This window comes from Heterodontus francisci, chromosome X, assembly GCF_036365525.1.
Source record: "Heterodontus francisci isolate sHetFra1 chromosome X, sHetFra1.hap1, whole genome shotgun sequence".
NCBI lineage: Eukaryota > Metazoa > Chordata > Chondrichthyes > Heterodontiformes > Heterodontidae > Heterodontus > Heterodontus francisci.
Window position 1 is genome coordinate 4077500 of NC_090421.1, and position 24057 is coordinate 4101556.

A 24057-nucleotide genomic window follows, 5' to 3' on the forward strand; every position below is an offset into this window, starting at 1 on the left:
ACAAGTATTTGGCCAAAGTATTCTTTGTCTTTTTTTGTAATAAAATCTCTGCAGAGAAAACGTCTTTATTTTTTCTTTAACCAGTGTGTGTGTGTGTTGGGCTAAGGTAGAAGGGAACTTTCATATTTCAATCTGTGTGTTAATGCTTTGCATCTTTACTGAATACATCTTGTTTTATAATAAATTGATAATTTTGTTGTTTAGAAAAGAAACCTGGTTGGTGGATTTTATTCTGAAATAAAAAAAAGTGTATAATTGGTCGAATCAGTAACTGGGTAAACATTTAAATATATGTTGTGACCTGTGGAGAAGTGGAACACCTTGGTCATGACAATATAGACAACATCTATTGCTTTGCCTTCATCAACTTTCTCTGTTACTTCATCAAAAAAAAAATCAATGGAAACAGCTTCTCTCTATCTACACTGTTTAAACCACTCTTGATTTTGAAAACCTCTATCAACTCTCCTCTCTAAGGAGAACAATCCTAGCTTCTCCAATTTATCCATGTAACTAAAATCCCACCATTCTCAAATCTTTTCTGCATCCGGTCTAAAGCCTTCACATCCTTCCTAAAGCCTAAAATTGAACACAATACTCTAGTTGAGGCAGAATCAGTGCTTTATAAAAGGTTCATCACAACTTCTTTGCTTTTGTACTCTCTGCGTCAACTTATAAAGCCCAAGATCCCATATGCCTTATTAAACACTTTCTCAACCTGCCCTGACATCTTCAGCCTTTTGTGCACATATACCCTGTCTCTCTCTTCCTGCACCTCCTTTAGAATGGCACACTTTTATTTTATATTGCCTTTCCTTGTTTTTTCTACCAAAATGTATCACTTCACACTTCTCTATTAAATTTCAACTGCCATGTGTCGCCCAGTCCACCAGCCTGTCAATGTCCTCTTGAAGTCTATCACTAACCTCCTCACAGTTCACAATACTTCGAAGTTTTGTGTCATCTACAATTGTAGAAATTATGCCCTGCACACCAAAGTCTAGGTCATTAGCATATATCACAAAAAGCAGTGGTCCTATTACCAAACCCCTGGGGAACCCCACTATATACCTTCCTCTAGTCCAAAAAACAACTGTTCACCACTACTGTCTGTTTCCTGTCATTCAGCCAACTTCATATCCATTCTGCCACTGTCCCTTTCATTTCATGGGCTTCAACTTTGCTGGCAAGCCTATGTGGCACTTTATCAACTGCTTTTTGGAAGTCTATGTATACCACATCAACCACATTACCGTCATCAAAAAACTCAATCAAATCAAATGGGGTTAAAATACCCCAGGTTTCATTTCTGTTTGAATTGACACCAAAATTCACCCACTAAAACTGATCTCCAGTTACAAATCAGAGCCAAAAAGAGCGCAAAAGAAAGAGCAAGAGAGACAGATGAGAGAGAGAGACGGACAGAAAAAACAGCAATGCACACACATAGAGCTAAAGACAGACAAAAAGAGAAGTAAAACAGAAAATGCTGAAATATGTTCAGGTTGAACTTTTGGAAATCAATAAGCTATCATTTTATAATGAGATTGACTGATTTTCTTCTGTAGGTAGTAAGGGTCAGCACAGCTGAAGACTCCAGCCGTGTGGTCAAGACAGATGTATTTAAAATCAACTGCTGAATCACAGATAAAACAGAAGTTGGGCGCAGGATGGAGATTTATTCACTCTGCCTCTGATTACCTTATTGCACTCACACCACTGGTAAACCACCCATCCCCATCACCAAGATGGCAGACATCGTTACTGTCAAGTCAAAGCACTACAAAATCTGATAGTAAGCACCCCACCCAATGTAATACTCAGCAGCGTAATGTAATGCCAGGATTGAGGTTTGAAGATGCTGCTGGTGTTTCATTCCACAGTTCCACTGTAAAATGGGACCTATTGTGGGCAAAGCTCCTCATCCTATGACCATTATACATACCGGGAGATCCTGTGCTTGGTCCACGTAGACGACCATGATGGCAGCAGAGGGTTCCTCACTGTTTTGCGCAGTGATGGAGTTATTAACAATCAGTGCCTAAAGATAACAAAACACAATTAATACTTTTCCTGAATCACAATTTTGAGGGGATGCAGTCCCTCTTTTTCATCTCCCTACATGTATCATTGACCATACACCCATCATAGTTACCTGCTGAGGTGGAGATCATGTCAAGGGGCAGGTACCAAGCAACGTGGTTTCCTGGACTAGTTTCAATCACCGAAAGGAGTCAGAGAAATTTTCCAGATTTTTTTTGCCCCCGTATTAGCCTTGGGCTTTTAATATTTTATTTGCCTCTCCCAGGAGGTTACATGGACCCAATGGGTAGGGAATGTCTTAAACATGAAGCATAAGACATTACAATTGTGATGGGACAGACTAGATGGGTCTTTTCCTGTCCTTCCCAGCCCTCAGCTGGTGCAAGTCTGAAGCTGGAGCTCAGAGGTGTCCAATTGTGATCTCATAATGACTTGCCCTCTAAATTGCTTCCCCCCACCCCACCCCACCCTCTTTATGGAGCTGTTAAGTGGAGGTTGGGGTCTCCCCTGAAACTGGAAACTCATCTAGCCACCGGAACACCAGTACATCACTTTAGAAATCATGTTCCCATTGTAAAATATATATTTCTGGTGTGTAAGATGCAGTACAATGAGTTGAACTAGGCTTAGTGGGTGAGTGATAAAATGGGGACCCTATGGTTCAGTTAAAGTCAGACATTCTCTTCTTACTTTTCTATTTCCATTATATATTCCCATGTCAAGGCCTGCTCGGGTCTGCAAAAAAAAAAACCCGACCCGAGCCCGACAGAACCACATCCAACCCAGCCCGAGTCCTTCCATTTTTTCCCCCGCCCGACCCGACCATCAGTTAACTTACCTTCACTTTGTTGCTGATCTGCACAAGCTTAAAATAACTAACAAAACCACCTTTCCAGTCAAAAAATTAAATTAACATTGGAGCAACTTACCTGTGATAGAACGTGTCCGACCCGGCCTGACCCGTGCCCGAACGCCAGACCCGGAAGTGCAACCCGACCCGACACGTCGTCGGGTAGCCGGCCTTTATTCCCATGTTCACATTTATAATGGAAACTATCTGTATAAACTTTAGTGCCTCCACTGGCATATGAGTGAAATTACATAGTAATACAGCACAGAAACAGGCCCTTCGGCCCATCGTGTCTATGCTGGCCATCAAGCACCTATCTATTTTAATCCCATTTTCCAACACTTGGCGCGTAGCCTTGTATGCTATGGCGTTTCAAGGGCTCATCTAAATACTTATTAAATGTTGTGAGGGTTCCTGCTTCTACCATCCCTTCAGGCAGTGCGTTCCAGATTCCAACCACCTTCTGGGTGAAAATTTTTTTCTTTAAATCCCCTCTAAACCTCCTGCCCCTAACCTTAAATCTATGCCCCCTTGTTATTGACACCTCCGCGAAAGGAAAAAGTTTCTTCCCATCTGACCAATCAATGCCCCTCATAATTTTGTACACCTCAATCATATCTCCCCTCAGCCTTCTCTGCTCTAAGGAAAACAACCCTAGCCTATCCAGTTTCTCTTCATAGCTGAAATGCTCCAGCCCAGGCAACATCCTGGTGAATCTCCTCTGCACCTTCTCCAGTGCAATCACAGTGTGACATGTTTACACAGGTAGTTTTCATTATAAGAACAGAAAATGCTGGAAATACTCAACACATCTGACAGCATTTGTGGAGCGAGAAACAGTTGATATTTCAGGCCAATGACCTTTCATCATTATAAATGTGTCAACAGAATTGATCAGGGAAAATATTGACAGGAAATGCATGCAGATGTATGATTTTTATTATAGTATAGATCTTGCATAGCAATTGCAATACAGAAATGGGTTGTTTTTATATATACATATTGTTATGAAAGTGCTTCCATTTTTCTATATTTTTTGAGGACTTGTGTTATAGAATTGTGGAGATGGATTCAATGGAGAACTAAAGTGATTCCACAGTTGCTGGACTTTTTTTTTTTGAAAAGGGTCACTGGAAGGACTTTGTTTAAAAACATTTACTGGATGTCACATGTCTTCAGCGACGTAAACAACACGTGCCTTCTGACTATGGGAGTTGTTTACAAGAGAAGTGACATGTCAAGATTTATGGTGCTCAAGAGTGGGATTCATTTCTGAATACTGTTTTGAGTCAGCTGGGTTTGTAGCCTGCTGAAAGAAATACCCAGCTCATCTTTTCTCCACCCAAGAAACCCTGCAAAAATAAATAATCCAGTGTGTGATTGTTGTAACGCCTGATACCGCATTCCCCTCGACATCTCCTGAACGAACTGCTTCTGAAAAGAACCCCGTGACCCGTGTAATTGGATGCCAGTCTCTATGCCATCTGGAACATAATATATCTTATCCTTTTTCTTCAAGAATTAACAAGTACTTTGGCCAAAACATCTTTATTTTTCCTTTAACCTGTGTGCATGTGTGTGTATGTATGTATACGTGTGTTGGGTATTTAGAAGGAAATGTATATATTTACTGTCATACTTCAAACTTTGTTAAAGCTTTGCATCTTTATTGACCAAGTCTTGTTTTATAATAAATTAATACTTTTGCTGTTTATTAAAGAATCCTGGTTGGTGGATTTTATTCTGAAACTAAAAATAGGGGATATAATTGGCACCATCAGTAACTGGGTACACATTTAAAATATATGTTGTGACCTGTGGAACTAGAGAAAGACAGTGCACTCCTCCCGCCTTGGTTGTAATATACGCAGAGAGAGAAAAATAGATATACACTGAGCTCTTCCTTACAGGAGCAAAATAATCTCCTTCCCTATATTCAACCCCACACCCTCTCCATCACAAAGACTGCCTACTTCCACCGCCATAACACCTGTCCCTGCCTCAGCCCATCTGCTGCTGAAACCCTCATCCATGCTTCTGTTACCTCTAGACTCAACTATTCCAACGCTCTCTTGGCCAATCTTCCACCCTCCATAAAGTAAATTGGGCCTACACTCTGGAGTTTAGAAGAATGAGGGGTGATCCCATTGAAACATACCAGATTCTGAAGGGGCTTAACAGGGTAGACACTGAGAGGTTGTTTCCCCGACTGGGGAATCTATAACACAGGGCCACAGTCTCAGGATAAGGCACGGATGAGAGGAGAAATTTCTTCACTCAGTGGATTGTGAATCTTTGGAATTCTCTACCCCAGAGGGTTGTGAATGCTCCATCATTGAATATATTTAAAACTGTGACAGACAGATTTTTGATCTCTCAGGGAATCAAGGGATATGAGCAGTGAGCAGGAAAGCAGAGTTGAGGCAGAAGATCAGCTATTGAATGGTGGAGCAGGCTCAAGGGGCCATATGGTCTACTACGCCTATTTCTTATGTTACTATAAAGTTGAGCTCATCCAAAATTCTGCTGCCCATATCCTCAACTCACAAAAAGTTCAATTCGCCTATCACCCGTGTTCACTCTGGACTTCCCTCCCTAAACCTCACCACCTCCTCTATGATGTCCTTAAAACCTATCTCTTTGACCAAGTTTTTGCTTACTCGTCCAAATATCTCCCTCTTTGGCTCAGTGTCAGTTTTTGTCTGAGTACACTCCTGTTGTGAAGCATTTTGGAACATTTTATTACTTTACAGGCACCATATAAATGCAAGTTGTTGTTCTTATACGATCCCATGAATTGTGTGACATTCTTCTGCTGTAGGACACCTCAGTCATCTCAACTCTTTTTAACTGTCCATTGCAGTGCTGTAATTGCATTGTCACTACAGTATCTATTTAGATAAATAACAAATGAATCAACAAAGAAGCTGTACTTATCTCACGACTCAGATGACATTTAAAACTACTCAAATTTGCTCTCTCTAATGGTTTAACTGGTAACGGTAGTGTGTAACTGAGCCCTACAGACCAGAGGTACCAGATTCAATCCTTGGTCAATGCTGAGTTAGCTAATCTCAGTACGTGCAGTGGTATGGATGCTACAATTGGTCAAAGCGTTCCAGGACTAGGAGGCAGAAAATCAGCCAGCGTTCCTGCTCCTAATCGCTATCCAGCGACCCCTGCTGGAAAGTGCATGCATGAAAGTCAAGTGAGGGTAGAATTGCACTTGCCTTTGATGCCTCCTACAATGGAATAGCCTGATGACATTCACATGAAGAATGGATACTTGAGCAAGGTACTAAAGCCTTCATGAAAGGAGAGGGACAAGTCTGATAGGGATGTACGATCTTAGGACATAATTGAAGCTTTGAAGTAAATTATAGGGCTCATTTACTCTCACCATCCACAATTCTATATATAATATTGAATAGAGAATCAATCTCTTATCATTTACAATTAGTGGTTAACTGGCGATATTCCAGTTATAAACACACAATATATTACTACTGTTTTACAAACCTAAGAACTATGAAGGTGATGTTGAGTCAATTATCATCTCAAAGGCAAGGCAATGCTGAGTCACATGATCATCTCAAGGGTGATCTTAGTCATGTTATTAGTCTACTCTTGATAAATTCAAAGTTATTTTTTGAACTAAAAATGCAATTATCCAGTAATCTAAATTGAAGAGTAGACTGTACTTCGAGTAGGATACTGATTATGTATTGTCTCAAAGGTGGTGGTCAGGCATTGCATCGTCTATCAGTTAAATCAAAGTTCAGTGACTAGCATCTCAAAGGTGAGCTCTAATCTTTGGAATTACCTGCTCCAGTTTCGCTGGGTCAGAGTACAAGGACAGCCACTCCAGTTTCAAACGAACCTTTCCTCTCTCCACATCCTTCAGAGTGAACCACTACATAAGAGAACAGACAGAGGGTTAGAGTCAGGCACAGAGCAAACATCACAAGATAGGCCAGAGCTGAACTTTATAAAGTGAGGTACAACAAAAATAGTTCACCCAAATTAGGACTAAATGGAACCACACCAAAAACAAGGAACTTTGGTAAATGAATATGAATTTCCTCGAAGCTGCCCTCATTCTGCTCCCATAATGTTGCGGAAAGTCTGGTGTAAACAACAACAACAACTTGTATTTATATACTGCCTTTAACAGTAAAATGTTGCAAGGCGCTCCACAGGAGCATTATTAAACAAAATTTGACACTGAGCCACATAAGGAGATGTTAGGTCAGGTGACCAAAAGCTTGGTCAAAGAGGTAGGTTTTAAGGAGTGTCTAAAAGGAGGAAAGAGACGTAGAGATGTTTAGGAAGAGAACTCCAGAGCTTGGGACCTTGGCAGCTGAAGGCACAGCCGCCAATGGTGAAAGGATTGAAATCGGAGAAAATTCAAGGAAACAGCAAAACTCACGGAAAGATGATGCCCAGTAATGTACAGCCATCAGTGACTCCCAGGAAGTTCCCACATTACTGGGGCAGAATGGCGGGAGCTTTAATCTGCAACTAACTGCCCTAAATGGGTTCCTGCTGTACAGAAACAGGCCATTCAGCCCAGCTGGTCTATGCCGGTGTTCATGCCCCACAGTCTCCTCCTACCCTACCCCACTTCATCTAACCCCGTCAGCATAGCCTTCTAAACGGCCAGGAATTTAGCAGTCTTAAATATTCTTCTAAGGGGTGAACCACGTTAGTGGAGCAAAGTGGAGGGAGCTTTAATCTGCATCTAACTGTCCTATAGGACAGTGAACTGGAAGTGCTTAATGCTGACACTGGGTGCCTGAAATGAGGAAACATTCCATTCCCCTGTAGTAATATCTTTCACCGTAACCAGCACAAAACTCACAGAAAGATGATGCCTGGTAATGTACAGCCATCAGTGATAGCCGATGTTTTTGGAAATTAAAAGGTGACTTGTCTTCACAAAATAAATTTTCCAAATCTTTTTTTTATATTTGTTTGCAAGCCCAAAACACAATGGTGCAAATTACTTGTGTGTCTATAATTATTGCCACAAATGATGCACAGCCCTTCCAGCTCTCCTCCCTCCCCAACCAAAGTAAGGCTAGAAATGACAATGTGATGTTAGCATACAAATGCTCAACACATTCAGATCAAATTGCTTCATTTTAATGGAGGCGTTAACTTGCTTTAAATAAATAGATTAAGGCCTCTTTTGACATAGCAGAGTGAGGAACATTCATACATCACCAGAAGTAACTTCTAACCTTTAGTTTTGTATGATAACTTTTCATGAAGACAGTGCCCCTTGGATTCTTTTTCCCTGGCTAGCAGTTATTTCAGCACCTCCACAACCCCTTACCTCTTCCACTATTCGATTTTTCATCACTTCCCCAAGGTCCAGCTGCATTCTGAAAGCAAAAGAAAGAAATACTGATATCACCTTCTCACTCCCATTCCAAGCACGTTTATATCAGCGCAAGAAACAATCAAGGCCACATGAGACAGCAAGAAAGAGCAATAATAAAACACAAGGAGTCAACCGTAAAGTGTGTGGTAAATGGTTGAGTTTGGGGGGGGGGGGGGGGGGGGGATGAGGGGGGGGATGGTGGTGGTGGTGGTCGGTGTAAAAGCATACAGGGAAGAGGGTGTACTTACTATTATCAACAGGTACCCTGTTGAGTTACTGCAACAGAAAACCTGTTTATAGTATTACTGTTAGACTGTTCAGCTGTTCATAATATTTTACTAAATCCGACTTGATTTAAATAAAATTTAGTTGTGTTTAGTGTCCAAATCAAATCTTTTCTTTTTGGCAGGACTCAATTTAATTCTCTTTGATATACCACAACCCAATATAACCAGTAAAGCTGGTTTTCCCCAGATATGGATCTAGCACAGCCTCAGAGTTGAGCCTTGCTGAGTTTGCTTCTGACACATTGAGTGTTGCAGCAACATTTTGACCTAAAGTAGCACAGGACACAAATGCTGCCTTAGGTATCTGCATCTTGAAATACTTTACCAATTTCCCATCCAAGTTTTATTTTAAAATTACCATTACCGTTTTTCCATGGCGATGCTCATAGCATAGCATGGTTACAGCTCATGGTACAGATGATGCACGACTTTATAAGGAGAATCACAAAATACAACACACAGCGGGGTACATTTTGGCTTGGTTTTACATTGCCTGGATGGTGATCTGTCAAAGTGGATTGTATGCCCATTATAGAACATGCCCCGATCTTTATTCCATTCATTTCATGATAATAAAGCAGATTTGTTGTTTAGGATTGGGGTGCTGGGTCAGCAGTTATGGGGACAGCAAACAGTTTGAGGAGGGTAGTGTATAATTGGGGAGGAATGTAATAAGGATTGGGGTCAGGGAACAGTTGGAGTCACGGTATCAATGTAAAGCCAAGCAGACACACATACACTCAAATAGTCCTGCACATGGGCACACACAGATACATACGTGTATACAGACCTGCACATGGGCGCACACACACACACAGACACACCGTGCTCTCACCTGCCCAGGAAGTCATCCTGATCTGGGTCTTTATCAAACATCTCAATTTCCAACAGCTGACCAGGAACTTCATGGACAATCACCTGTGGAGTGTAGAAAGCCACAGGTCAGAAAAAGGGCACATGAGAAACACTGCTACTCAAAACTCTCCTGTGCTGTAACTTACGACAGCTTATATGGATTCTCCATCTCAGAAGTTGCATTTTATTCTCCTGAAGTTTTTTGTTCCAGGATTGTGGTCCAGTTCAGCAATATACTCATCCTACCTGCCAAGTGGCTTTCAAAAGATAAATTACAGCTGTATACAAAATTATGAGGGGCATTGATAGGTTAGATAGGAAGAAACTTTTTCCCTTAGTGGAGGTGTCAATAACCAGGGGTCATAGATTTAAGGTAAGGGGCAGGAGGTCGAGAGGGGATTTGAGGAAAATTTTTTTCACCCAGAGGGTGGTTGGAATCTGGAATACACTGTCTGAAGGGGTGGTAGAGGCAGGAACCCTCAACATTTAAGAAGTATTTAGATGAGCACTTGAAATGCCATAGCATATAAGACTACAGGCCAAGTGCTGGAAAACGGGATTAGAATAGTTAGGTATTTGATGGCCAGCACAGACACGATAAGCCGAAGGGCCTGTTTCTGTGCTGTATAACTCTGTTTGAAAAATCTATGGGCGATTCTCCCCGCTGTATGGTCATAACAACACTAAAATTAGCAAATGTGGAAAAATACAGCCATTTGATTCTAAAGCTGAACATATTTCTACCATATTGCTTTCCAGCACTAGATGTCAGCAATGTGCTCATTGAAGCAAAATTTGATGCCACTGACAAAGGACGTGCGGGTTTTGTTAACTTAGTAGATGATTGTGGACATTGCTAATTTAAAGACGGCCACTGCCGGAGGGAAGGAAATACCATCAGGGAGGGAATCTTGTGCACATATTATTGAACAGCATGTCTATGGAGTATCCATATGCTCGCTACTCTCACCTCACCCTCTGTCTGTGGTTGGGGTGGGGGTTTATTTGCTGATGCATAAAGGGAGATTAGAAATATGTTTTGCATCACCACTGACCTAATTATAAACAAAACAAAAGGCATTTTGAATTGTTGTATTACTTCTTAGGTGAGTAAATAGGGGAATAGGTGTGTGTGCAGCCAGTTACCGACAAGCATGATTGATAGAAAAGCCTTTCGGCAGCATTCAAGATCATGCAGCGAATCTCAATGTCACACCGATGGCCCCAACACAGTGCAGAACCAATTTCCGCAGAAGCGGTTTTGTACTATGCTGAAATGCTGGTGTTGGAGAATCTGTTCCATCTACATTATGGAGCTAGGGAAGATACTGAGAGAAGGCAGAAGTCCTGCCCTGCCAGAACACTTCCCTCTCCCCCCAGAGTGTCAATAGTGGAGAACACACAGGTCATCAAACATCCTCTCAACTATGTATGGTGTATGGCTTAGAGAGACGAGGGAGCGGATGGAAGGACTTATACCTACAAGGAACGGCCATTTATCTCCTTAAAAATAAATAGAGCAGACAATTTTTCAAGTAAAGTTTGACGAGCCCCATCTGCCAGGCCGACCAGAATACCTATGCCACCAACTCATATTTCACAGTTTCATTTCTGGTAAAACTAAAAACGTTCCCACCGGTTTGTGCTGGGGGTGGAGGGTGTGGGGAAGGGGGAGGCAGATTTTGCTGTCTTCTCTTCTTAGGCAGTCCCTTGGGAACAAGGATGACTTTCTTCCACTCCAGGGTTGTGGGTCCTCAGGTGACCTAATAATCCAATTCTAGATCCACACACTCTGCCACAGGTGGGGCAGGTGGTGGTTGGTGAGGTGAGTGAATGGGATGCCCGAATTTCCGAACACTCCTTCTGCTGTTTGCACTTGGTCGCTGCCCGGACATTTCAATGTTGTTCGAACTGGCTGGCACCTTCGTGGATGCTTAGAACATAGCTTCTTCTCCATTTTGGGCAGTCTCGGGCAAGAGATTCCCACAAATCAGTCAAGATGTCACTTTTTTCTGGGAGGCCTCAAGGACATCCTTGTAGCATTTCCTCTGCCTTCCTGGTAGCCTCTTGCTGTGACGGAGCTTGAAGTAGAAAGCTTGTTTTGGGAATCTTGTCTCAGGCATGCGGACAATGTGGCCCACCTGACATAACTGAATAGCCATGACCAGTCACTCGACACTGGGGACTTTGGCCTGAGAGAGGACACTGATATTGGAGTGCCTGTCCTGCCACTGAATTTGCAGGATCTTGTGAAGGCACTGCTGGTGATATCTCTCCAGGGCTTTGAGATGTCTGCTGTACAGTGTCCACGTTTCCGATGTATACAGGAGGGCAGGTAACACAGCGGCCCTGTAGACCATGGGCTAGAGGCCTGCCACCCGACCCGAACCCGACAGGACCGAACGACATGTCAGGGTTGGGCCCATCCTCAGGGTCCGACTTTCGGGCTAGGGGCATGTCGGGTCGGGTAGAGTCCAAGTTGAGTCGGGTCGGATCGGGCCGGACAACGCGGCAAGTGCTCTGCTGCCAAGTATTGAAATTTAAAATCTTACTTGAGCTGGGAGTCCGGGACGAAACGGAGTCTGCGCATTGAGTAAGTGACATCACTGTGATGTCATCACGCATGCGCTGCAGCTTTGTGGAGCTTTCCAGTCGGAAGGTAAGTAAAGGGATGGTCGGGTTGGGTTGAGTCGGGGCGGGTTCGGGTCAGGTCGGGCTCGTAGCAAAATTGGAGGGACTCAGGCCGGGCCGGGCTCGGGTCTGCTGTGGTTCGGTCGGGTTCTTTTTTCCCCTACCGGAGCAGGCCTCTACCAGGAGCTTGGTGCCAGGTTTGAGGTCTTTGTCATCAAACACTCTTTTCCTCAGATGACCGAAGGCTGGGCTGGCACACTGGAGGCGATGCTGAATTTTATCATTGATGTCTGCCTTTGCCGAGAGGAGGCTCCCAAGGTATGAGAAGTGATCCACATTGTCCAGTGGTTCGCCATGGATCTTAATAGTCGGGGGGCAGTGTTGCACTGTGGAAGCAGGCTGGTAGAGGATCTTTGTCTTCCGGATGTTTAGCTTAAGGCCCATTCTTTCATACACCTCCGTGAATACATTGACGTGAAGCTCAGCTCTGAGCGTGCACATACGCAAGTGTCGTCAGCGTACTGCAGCTCAATGACTGACAGAAGCTGGGGTGACCTTGGAGGTGGCGTAGGTTAAATAGTTTCCCGCTCATGCTGCAGAGTAGATCGGCTCCGGCAGGGAGCTTCAAGGAGATGAGGTGGAGTGTTGCGGTGAGGAAGATGGAAAAGAACGTTTGTGCAATAACACAGCCTCGCCTGACCCCAGTTTTCACTTGGATTGGGTCAGTGGCAGATCCGTTGGCAAGGATTACAGCTTGCATGTCGTCGTGCAGCAGGCGGAGGATGGTGACGAATTTCTCCAGGCAGCCAGATTTGAGGAGGATGTTCCATAATCCATCCTGGTTGATAGAGTCGAAGGCCTTTGTGAGGTCAAAGAAGACCTCATATTAAGATTGCTGCTGCTTCCTACATTTTCTTGGAGTTGTCTTGCTGTGAAGATCATGTCCACTGTGCCTCTTGATGGACAGAATCTACACTGTGATTCCAGTAGGAGCTCTTCAGCAACGAGGAGGAGGCAGTTGAGAAGGACTCTTGTGATGACCTTTCCTGTGGCGGACAGCAGGGATACCCCTCTGTAGTTACCACAGTTGGTCTTGTTGTCTTTTTTGAAGATGGTCACAATTACAGCATCTCAGAGATCCCCTGGCACGCTCTCCTCCTTCCAGATGAGGGAGATGAGACCATGTATTTATGTCAAGAGTGCCTCTCCACCGTATTTTAGAATTGACAGGAATTCCATCTACAGCAGCAGCCTTATTATTTTTTAGCTGTTGGATGTTTGATCTCATTTCGGGCTGGGATTGTGCTGAGGTCATGGCGGGTAACGTGCTGTGGAATGTGGTCGAGGGCACTCGCATCAAGGACTGAGTCATGCTTGAGGAGATCTTCAAAGTGCTCCTTCCAACAAGCACTGACTGCCTCTCTGTCGTTGATTAGCACCACTCCATTCTTTGCTCTCAGTGGGGGAGATCCTTGGGTACTTGGGCTGTAAATGGTCTTGACTGCGCTGAAGCATCTACGCATGTCGTGGCTGTCAGCGAGTTGCTGTACTTCCTGCACTCATTCAGCCCACCAGCTGTTCTGTAGGTCACAGGGAACATCATCCTGGAACCTTCCTCAAGAACATGATTTATAATGGGCAGGTAAAAATGCCAGGATTTCCCTACAGGCACAAATCTGAGTTCTGCTGCAGATCCCAGCCACTACGTCACAAAACTGTCCTCCCAGAATTGCAGAGCCAGTATTTTAACTAGCAGGGATGCCTGGACATTTAAAGGTGCTGATGACTGAGTGAAACATACAATCGTATTCACTCACCTCATACATTTCATTCCACTTGGGATTCACGCTCTCACTGATGGTCTTGCTCATGAATGCCTGTGTACCCACTCGTACAATTGCATACGGATCTGATTTTCCTTTGATGAATCCCTTGACATAGGTGTCCTTCGACTCCAGACTTGCCGCTTCAATTAGATGGATCCGTACTATTCCCTAAAAATAAATAGACAAGTTCAAATCTCCCTTTCTGAAGGGCTGCATTATTGCAAATGGAATAATGAAATGCTGTAGAGCATGTCACAGAGATTAACTGAGTGCTGACAGCTTATTACAAGTCGCATACCTGGGGCAGTACGGGAGCTTGTACTTACTTGGTGTCAGCAGCAATATAGGACCGCACCATATAACATGGCAGCAGCGCTGGGATTTCCCCCTTTCTAATACTGTTAACACCAGGCTGGAGTTTACTCCCTGGAAAGGTTTTTGCCACTCCAGTTTCCTGGACATTGGAGCTTGTAAGTACTATCCAGAGGAACATCAATTAAAAAGTAGGCAGTAAGCTGGCAGAGTGGATTGCCCGTTTTTTGTAGAACCCGCCTGGATTTCACCCCATTGAAATCAAAGCAACAAAGATACGGCGTGTTCTCCAAAGGGCATCCAATCTGCGCCACCTGGTTGCTGCTCAGGTGGTGAAGTTAAAAATGAAACTCTCCCTCCCCAAAGTTTTATTAGTACAAACAGGCCAAGCCACAACCACAGCGCTATGCCTGACCGGCTGCCATTACCAGGTGCATTAATGCATTGCTGGTCTCAACAGGACATCAATGTCTGAACACTGGGCAGTAAATAGATGGATTTCATGCTTACATACTACCAAAATAGCATCACCTTGGAGCAATTCCAACACAGGAAACAATTTTGTTGGCAATGATTTGGTGAAAACATACACGGTGCAATACATACCCGAGGCAGGGGAGAACGGAGCTCAGCCACGTGGAGTTCTCCAATAAGAGGGCAGGTGATCCGATTCGGCAAAACCAGGAAAGAGGCAATGGTGTCCATAAGTACGGTGTCAGACTTTGAGCTGTTCAAGGAGAAAAGAAACAGAACGAGGCAAGAGGAATAATGAGGGAGGGAAAGATTGTGTTGGAGGGAGAGAGAGAAACAAAACATTCATCAGAGGCTTCCATTGCAAAGGACATAAATTTAAGGAGGCGCTGTTTATTTCAAAGCAGGCTAACCTAACAAAGTTAGCCTGCTTTTCAAAGGCAAGGGTAACTAGAGGTCAGCGCTATGAAGAGTAATTACTTTGAAATGTTTCAGGCACACTCTCTGGTATTTTTAGCTATTCGTAGTGTTTTCGAACATATTGCTTTCAGAATAATCTTATTTCCAGCATTCCCAGTAGGATCCTATGCTCATCTTTTTTAAAACAAATATTAAAATTCTTATTAAATTATGCAACTTACAGAATCTTGTATATTTGTGAAATTGCATTGTCGATTACATTTTTTAACATACTCTGGTTTTGTTTGAATATATATTGTGCAACATTTTTGGAAAAAAGATAAGAAACACCCAGAACTCTAGAATGTATTTCATGTTGTTCTTGGAATAATCTTTCAAATATCTTGGTTTAATTTTGATCCTCAGAGGATTCATTCTGTTTTTGTCTCTATGAATGATCAATACCTCAGTCCAGGAATATCCAACAGGTTGGTGAGTCCCGTCCAGTTAATGTCCAGCACCTGAAAGGACACAAAAAGAGTCTAAATCATTTTCATAATCTCAACTGTACTTCAATTTAGTGTGCAACATGTCTGTCAATTCAAAACACTCCCCTTTCAGCATAAGACCTGTGACTCTGAAACTAGGACTCCGTTCAAATCCAGTGCAGACCTGCCACGTCTCATTCATTTTGGCTTAATTGTGACCCATTTTGATCCATGTCACTCATTAAAAATAAACTTATCTCCACTGAGTAAATATGAACCTTGCTGTGCTCCCAGTGCACAACAGGAGCATAGATTGAAGATGGATCACTACAAGACCAACTCCATGACCAGCACTCCTGTCAACCAAGACCTTCCACAGGAATCTTGCAAATTGATTTATTTATTTGCAGGATGTGTGTATCAATGGCAAAGCCAGCAACCCAAGTGGCTTACTTCAATTATGCTGGTGTGAAACTGCAGTCACATACAGGCCACGCATGGATGGCAGGTTTTCTTCCCTGAACATTAGTGAATCGATTGAGATTTTATGACAACAGCTTCATGGTCACTTTTACTGATACCAGTTTTTTTATTTCCAGATTTAATTCTTAAACTGCCACAGTGGGATTTGAACTCACAATCTCTGAATTACTAACCCATTAATTCAACCACTACACAACTATACCCTTGTTTGGTTTAAAAGGTTTTTTACTTTTTGCCCCTCTTCATGATCATCTCACTCCAAACATTTCCCCGATGTTGACAATTTTAGTTAGATCAGATTCAATTCTCCTTTTACCACCGCCCCCCCCCCCCCCACCACCGATAACATGCCCAACCTCCTTAATTTTTCCACCTAATTTCAATTCCTGATACCAGGAATCATCTTCAATGCTCATCTCAAACCTCTCAAAGGCAATAATACATGCCTTATGATTAGGTAATGAGAAATACACTCCCAATTGGGATCTGAACACAATGTCTTTAACAGCAACCTCTCCTGATTTGTACTCTATCCCTTTATTGATAGGTTGGCAACACATCTCAGCCCAACTATTGTCCATATTAGCAATTTTCTTCCTACTTCTCATTTGTGCAAATGGCACTAAAATGTTCAAGGTTAGTCCTCCACTACCTCACCAAATGGGCACTCTATACATTGTTGTGACCAAGGTGGGAGGAGTGCACTGTCTTTTCTAGTTCCACTTCTTCACAGGTCACAATGTCTGTTTAAATGTTTACCCGGTTTCCGATACAGCCAATCATATACTTTTTTTTTTATCCCAGAACAAAATACACCAACCAGGTTTCTTTAACAAAGAACAAAAATTATCAGATTATAAAACAAGACGTAACCAATAACGAAGCAAAGCATTAACACACCTATTAAAATATGAAAGTCCCCTTTTTAAAAATTCCCCAACTACACTCACACACACTCACTGGAAAAAATACAGAAATTCACTCTGCAGAGGTATGTTACAAAAAAAAAAAGACAAAAAAAAACTACTTTGGCCAAATACTTGCTAGCTCTTGACGAAGAAAGAAAGAAGATATAGAAGGAAGTCAGTTGTCCCTTTTTTGGTCTGGCGTCTGGGTATACAGAGATGGGTCACTAGGATCGTTTCAGAAGCAGTCCGTCCTGGAGATGTCAAGAATTATTCTAGTGGGCTTTCTAGTAGAAATGTGGCATCAAGGTTTTTCCGCCAGCACACACTTGAATCACAGGATTTTTTTCCAGCTCCTCAGGAGCCATACGGTACCAGAGATTTTTTTTTCCCACACTGGATCTTGGCAGGATTTCTTCAAAAAGGTAGAGAAGGAGGTGAGCTGGGTGATTTCTTTTCTCCTTGGCAAGAAAACACCAACTGTCTTCAAACAGTTCACACCACATCTAACTGAAAACAATGTCCAAACCCCAAACAGTGAGTCCACCTCCTGACCTCCATAAACCTTGACATGTGGTTTCTCTGTAACCATTTTCCCCAAGTCACCAAGGGTTCTGTTGTTTTCTGAGACCAAATCAAAAGTGATCTCCAGCACAGCTGGCTTTCAAACAACATCTTGTCCTGTCGGTGAACTTGGTAAAAAAAAAAAACACCTTCCATGGAATCTTTTCAGTTTTAACACAAGTCCTCAAAAAAATATATTAAAAGAAATGGAAGCATTTTCGTAACAATGTGTGAGGTCAGGCAATGAGTGTCCGCAGGCTATTCAGTCATGGGAGATATTTATTACAGAGAAAACAGCAAATAATGTGGAATTAACACATGCAACATGACTTAGCTCCTTATAAATCATTCCTAGAGAGTACCACCTGAGATCATTTACAGTAGGGCTGTAATAATCCCAAGTCAAGATCTCACTGATCCCTAGTTAAGCAGTCTGTACTAATCTCTCGCCTTCTGTTACATTGGTTTGTTTTTTTGCTTCCACAACAACACACTTACTGGGCGGCGGATAAAGAACAGCGTCACTGCTCCCACCAATGGCATGTCTCCAATCAAGGGCTCAAGGATCACACGAAGCATCCCATGGAGCTGGAGGAGAGATGGGTGGGGGGGAAAAAAACAAAATCAGCAAATGAAGGAACAGACAGTCGAATAATAACTGCTAGGACACCTCAGGAGAAATGTGTTGCACACAATGCAGGTTCATGGCCAAGATTACTTACAGGCCTGTGGTTTTCTCCCCAAGCTTGTCTCACACAGAGTGGTCATGTCAACCAGGCAACTTACATAATGTTGGCTGTTGCAGTAAGATTTTGATTAATGCTGAGGTGTTTCACTGTTTCTCCTGCTGCTTTCACATTTTGTATTTATTTAGAAATTTACTGTCAAAATCAACTGTACCAGGCTAGCTCTGTCCCTCACCCACTCCCACTTCTGATAGCTCATTCCTTCACCCATCATTGCTCTTGTTCTGACCCCAATGCTCTTGCAACCTAGCCCACCTGAACCCAAACCATTCTGCTCCAGGTAGCTGACAGCAGGCTGCAAGGTCCACTGGTTGCAGAAAACTAGCTGATGCTGGCTGAGTGGCTGGCAGCTGGCTGAAAATTGGCTGATGGGGGCTGGTTGCGGATTGGCTGCGAGTGGCTGGCTGCAGATTAGCTGCTGGCGGCTGGCGGCTGGCTGCGGATTGGCTGCTGGCGGCTGGTACAAGAGCAAAATACTGTGGATGCCAGAAAACTGAAATAACAGAAAATGCTGGAAATACTCAGCAGGGCTGGAAGCATCTGTAGAGAAGCAGAGTTAACGTCTGATGAAAGGTAATCAACCTGAAAAGTTAATTCTGTTTCTCTCTTCACAGATGCTGTCGGATTGGTTGCTGGTGACTGGGTACAGATTGGCTGCTGATGACATTATTAGCATAGTACTGTGCCTTATTACCTGGGCGTTAGTGAGGTTAATAAGAGCTTAAAGGGCACGTGGGTAGGACAGGTGAATAGGTTCATTGTGTCTGTAGGCGTGGTTTGCGTTTTGATCTTACCATAATTTTGTCAGTCATAGTCTTATAATTACCAATTTTTTTTTTTAATCTTGAGGCAGAAGGCTATCTACATCTGATGTCCACATAAATCTGCCTCTAGGTGCTTGCCCATATTGTCCCTGTGCATGGCTCCGGGCATGTCCCAGATACCTTATTTGTATTCTACAAAATTGCTTCCATTTATTTTTGGGGCAGAACAGCATTCAATTTTATTTCTGAATTCACTTTTCCTCATTTCATAACTTCCTCACAATCACATTACTTACAAAGTGGTCAGAGTTGTCACTTAATACTGTAACTAGGCGCTGCATCGTCAAGAGTATGAGATACCACAGGTTTTAATTGGAACCTCCTCATGATTATGACAGCTCTATTCAGCAACCCTGCTGAGAAGCACAGATGTTTAGGAAAGGTTTAATCCAGGATAAAGCACCAGAAGAAGTTGCTCCAAGTGGCCTCTTTCTGTGCCTTAAACTGTCTATGATTCTAACTAAAAGTGATACAGAAGTCAATATATATAGTAACAAGAACCTGCTTTGTTCAGTGTCAGCTTACTCACTGTTCACGAATGGTTTCCAAACCTTAAGATGCTGATATTATTCATTAGTGCAACCTGCAGTCTTACAGGAAATTGTAACAATGACTTCTTAAGTTCAATTTTGCGCTGCTTGTTCCTTTATTTGAAAGCTGATGTCAATGCAGGGTCTTAACAACAGCTCTTGTGCTTCTCTCTGTTCTCTGCAATCAATGGCTCTGGGGAAAGGGTTGGGTGGCTGAGTAGCTCTTCAGTTATGGGAGCCATTACCGCCAAATCTGATCTAACCTAGAGATCCACATATTTTCCATCTGCAGTCCCGTGACTAGGAATCTTGGCCAGTTTTCCCCTTCCCTAGCCTGAGCATACTGAGTCCAGGTGTCGTGCCCTCACTGCTACACCAACTCCTATCAGTGATCTGAGCACAGGCCGAGGATCAAACCTCAGAACCAACCTAATAACGCATGCGCTCACTGAGCCATTGAGGGTGACATTTTAAAGGGATTGGGATTCCTTTTCAAGTGTCATTTGTAACAAAGGTGTAACGAAATGGGAACAAAGTTACAAGGTGCGCTGAACTTTACTATTTCCCATCAAATGACCTACCTGGATACCATTCACTCCAGCTTTGCAGAAATACTTCTTCACTTCAACATTGATTTCACAGTCACCAATGTAACTACAGAGGGAAAGACAACAGAGGAAACCCCATTTTAGAGAATCTGCAAGTGTACAGTATACTGGCTTCAAAAGCAAGGGGCAGAGCCGTGTCCTTTTATTTTTGGATTGTTTAGGTAATCCGTTCAATTGTGATCCGGGGCTCGTCAGTTAGTGAGTTGAAGGCAGTATGAGATCAGGGGTCTCTGGATTATAGCCCTAATGTCAACCATCGTAGCTGATTACCTAAAGTCAAAGGTGCTAGTGGATTTTCTTTGGCCAGACTGTTGGAGGAAAGCACTGAGGGCAGTCACATACTGCCACAGTCCAGTTACAGAGCAGCACTGGCAGAGGCCAGGAGTAGGACACTAACTGCCCTCCCATGTAGTGATGGTGGTTGTGGAGGGAGGGCGGAGGGGGGTGCTGCTGGGGAAGGCAGAGAGAGATGAGAAACTAAATTGACTGCAGCTTTAACTCAAATTTTGCTAAGTTAAAAAGCTGTCCAAGCACTGTTATTTAAAAAAAAAAATTCAATTATTTTTTCACATTACTTGTGAGATACATCACATAAAATGTAGAAATACACACAGCAAACCTGGGAGGAATTCTGCGGAAAGGACGACCTTGCATTTATATAGCAAATTCCATATCCTCAGGATGTCCCAAAGCACTGCACAACCAATGAAGTACTTTTGAAGTGCACTGTTATAATGTCTGAAATGTGGCAAAAGTACTTCATTGACTGCGGGCACTTTGTGATGTCCTGAGGTTGTGAAATAAGCAAATGCAAGTTCTTGCTTTCTAATTAACAAAGTTGGGTTCCATGTTTGGGTATAAAATCTGGACGATGGTGCTAGAGCAAGCCTGTGCCATAGGCCCTCTTAAAGTTTGTTGCTTTGGCTGGATTTTCAAATTAATTTTTGCCCCGAGAGACTTTGAAGGAATTGCATTGAACATTTTGAAAATATTTTTTTCCCGATGCTGCATTTTTGCACGATCATTCCTTTTTCTGTGTGGCATTGCATTTCAAACGGCAAATATAGGTGCAGTGTTACAAGTGGCACCCAGGGTGGTTGCCAGGATGGGACTCATTGTGTCCACTGCCAGACTGCTGCATTATCTGGATGAGCAGTGCCACTTCATGAGGAGACAGCATCCAAAGGTCCATCAAGGGCACTTGTGCACCTGCCACTCCTAGATGGGCATGTCAGATGAGCCACACCTCTGCTTTACTGCAGCCTAATTTACAGGCAAGGTCCGTATGTTAGACTGTAGAAGATCGCACAAGTCGGGACAGCGCTTCCTGTTGCTGCCAGGATCACCACTGCATTAATCTTTCCAGGCTAACGTGAAGACACACCTACCAGATCAATCAGCTGCAATTCATTCCTGCACAAAAGATGCAGCGTTTGTCCAGTGGAAGAGATACACCCACTGGAGAGGACACAGGAATTTACCACCTGGGAGGCTTAGATGGTACCCATATAGCCATTAACACTCCCCATAATAACTCCAGTGCCAACAGAGGAAGGGACATCACTCCATTAACGTGCATGGTAGCTTTCCACCGCATATTATTGGCGGTTACCCATGGAGTACTCACAATGCTTTTATTCTGCAGCAATCCACAGCATCTGTTTTGTTTGAAGGTACTAAGAGAATGACCAGACCACTCTCTACAGAGATCAGGGTTATCCTTTGCACCCATACTTGACCCCAGCTAGAAACCCCCACACAGCAACTACAATGAGGCCCATGTCACTGTGGAGCACACGATTAGAATGCTGAAGCAACAATTCTGTTGGGTGGGGTGCTGTACACTCCATCCAAGGTCCACAAAATTATTACTGTCTGCTGCACAGACACAATTTTGCAATTGAGAGAGAGAGACGAGCATGAAACTGGAAGGTGGAGTAGTCCAATGAAGGTCCACATGAAGCTGGGAAGGAGGCAGAAACGGAGGGTCATGATGTTTATGCAAGGAGAATGACCCAAAGCTCTTACAAAACTACGTCTGGTAACCAACACTTACACCCACCTACCATCTTTCACCAAAGTGAGATTTCAAACAGTGCCAGATACACAAACAGCATATTCCCAGGTGCTATGCTGACTTGGCAGGTCGCCCTCCATTACCTGCACTCCACTTTCAACCAAAAACAGCACTGAAATATCAATGGAAGGGGAAAATAAAGTCTCATAATTTACTTCAGTACCTGTACAAAATTGAAATGATCCATTTCCAACAATCATACTTTTTCTTGGCAACTGTGTAAGGTGGGCTAGTGCCACATTTTAAACTTAAAATGTGACAGGGTACTGCCCAAGTTAGAAGAGCAACTGTGGTGACAGGAGCTGGTGGAGAGGTACCAGCCTCCTGGGATGGTTGCGGCTGTGATCTACTGGGTGCAGGAGCTCCAGATGTCCCTTCAATGGCTGGAGCTAGCTGTCCGAGGCGGTCTACTCTCAGGTACTTGTTCAATCCTTCATGGGGGCTGGCTGGACTGAGAATGAGACCCTTTGAGAGAGGAAGCCAGCCTCTTCTGCAACTATACCATTGGTGATGGGCACTGCAAGTGGACACCCAGCGTTGGGTGTCTTGAATGCTGTTTCAGCCGAGCACCTTTCCAAACATTTGAAAACCAGCAGCTCCTGAAACTGGATGCTGAAGGTCTCCATGGTTCGAGTTGCAGAATTCCTGAGGGAACACAGTTCTGTCCTTGGCCCCTCACTGGTTGGGGATCCCCTGCAGAGGGCTGTGAAGATGCCAATCTCTCCTTGGTACTCTGCACTTGAATAAATCCCTCCTACAGCACTGCAGTGTACATCCAAGATGCTCTGCTGCATGCTGTCTGAAAGCAGACTTACATGGATAGCAATCCTTTGCCCATGGATGGGAGACACTCTGATCTGGACACTTCCTCTACTGTCCCCTCCATTTGCTCCTCCTCACTTGTGCATAGTACTTTACCAGATAGCCCTTCCTCAAACTCACTCATTGCCGCCAGCAGCTGGACAGATGCTAAGTGGAGGATAGCACTTGACGCAACCTGGTGTGATGTGCAAGAGATCATAGTGTCACCTAGTTCTGGGCCCTCATATTGGGAATATATAGAAAGAGAGAGAAAAGGACAGTCAATTACAATGCATCCCCTAGTGAATATAACAAAAGGTATTTTGTGTGTGAGGCAGCCTCATTGGAGGGAGAGTAAGAAAGATATCAAAAAAGAATACTTGCAGAGCGGTGGCACCATGCCTCCAAACTCAGCCTAGTCAATGCCTGCCACAGTGGCCCGGGAGAAGAAAATGAGGGCCACCTCAACTTCTGCTGATGCCTGAAAAATTCTTAAACATTTGCTCCAAGGTCCATTGAACATGGAACATTGTGTTAACCTGCTCCACCATCTCCTTCCAGTCAGCCTGAACTGTTGTATTTGCAAGAAGCAGGGCCTTCTACCCTTTTTCGTTGCACCTTCTGTAACAGGACATCCAGAGCTCTATCATTGAAGGGGAGGTATTGCCAAGTTGCTCCTTCCATCCATTATGCATTTCAGAGAAGAAAGAAACATCTCCCCTTTAAGGACAAGCATCTGCCATTTAAATGGGGTACTGACTGGTAAGATTTTGTAGCTGGCAGCCAGTCAGCTTGAGTTTCCTATGTGCAGATTAAAGGTGAACCCCAAATTGTAACATTTAGCGCAGCCCACTCCTGACACACAGACACAGGTATGCCTGCAATCCCCACGTTAATAGAATCATAAACTCAAGGATTGTATCTGCATTTGAAGTTTATTGCACAGGAGGCCATTTGGCCCATCATTTCAT

The 24057-nt window shown here is 43.5% G+C and overlaps 1 protein-coding gene across 4 annotated transcripts in view; it reads right to left on the minus strand.

Moving 5' to 3' along the window:
• Positions 1 to 24057, minus strand: part of esyt1a (extended synaptotagmin-like protein 1a) — a 155199-nt gene that overhangs the window by 41187 nt on the left and 89955 nt on the right. For 2 of the 4 annotated variants that reach the window (XR_010971233.1, XM_068024550.1), the window contains exons 5-13: positions 20182 to 20254; positions 17999 to 18088; positions 15526 to 15581; positions 14797 to 14917; positions 13870 to 14046; positions 9402 to 9484; positions 8232 to 8280; positions 6717 to 6806; positions 1946 to 2041 (exon numbers count right to left, since the gene is read on the minus strand). Coding sequence is in view for 3 of the 4 variants with exons in the window: in XM_068024550.1 (XP_067880651.1) it covers positions 1946 to 2041; positions 6717 to 6806; positions 8232 to 8280; positions 9402 to 9484; positions 13870 to 14046; positions 14797 to 14917; positions 15526 to 15581; positions 17999 to 18088; positions 20182 to 20254 (835 nt within the window). In the remaining variant the exon portion in view is untranslated. The remainder of the gene's footprint in view (positions 1 to 1945; positions 2042 to 6716; positions 6807 to 8231; positions 8281 to 9401; positions 9485 to 13869; positions 14047 to 14796; positions 14918 to 15525; positions 15582 to 17998; positions 18089 to 20181; positions 20255 to 24057) is intronic. The other 2 variants (XM_068024551.1, XM_068024552.1) reach the window with 1 other exon arrangement.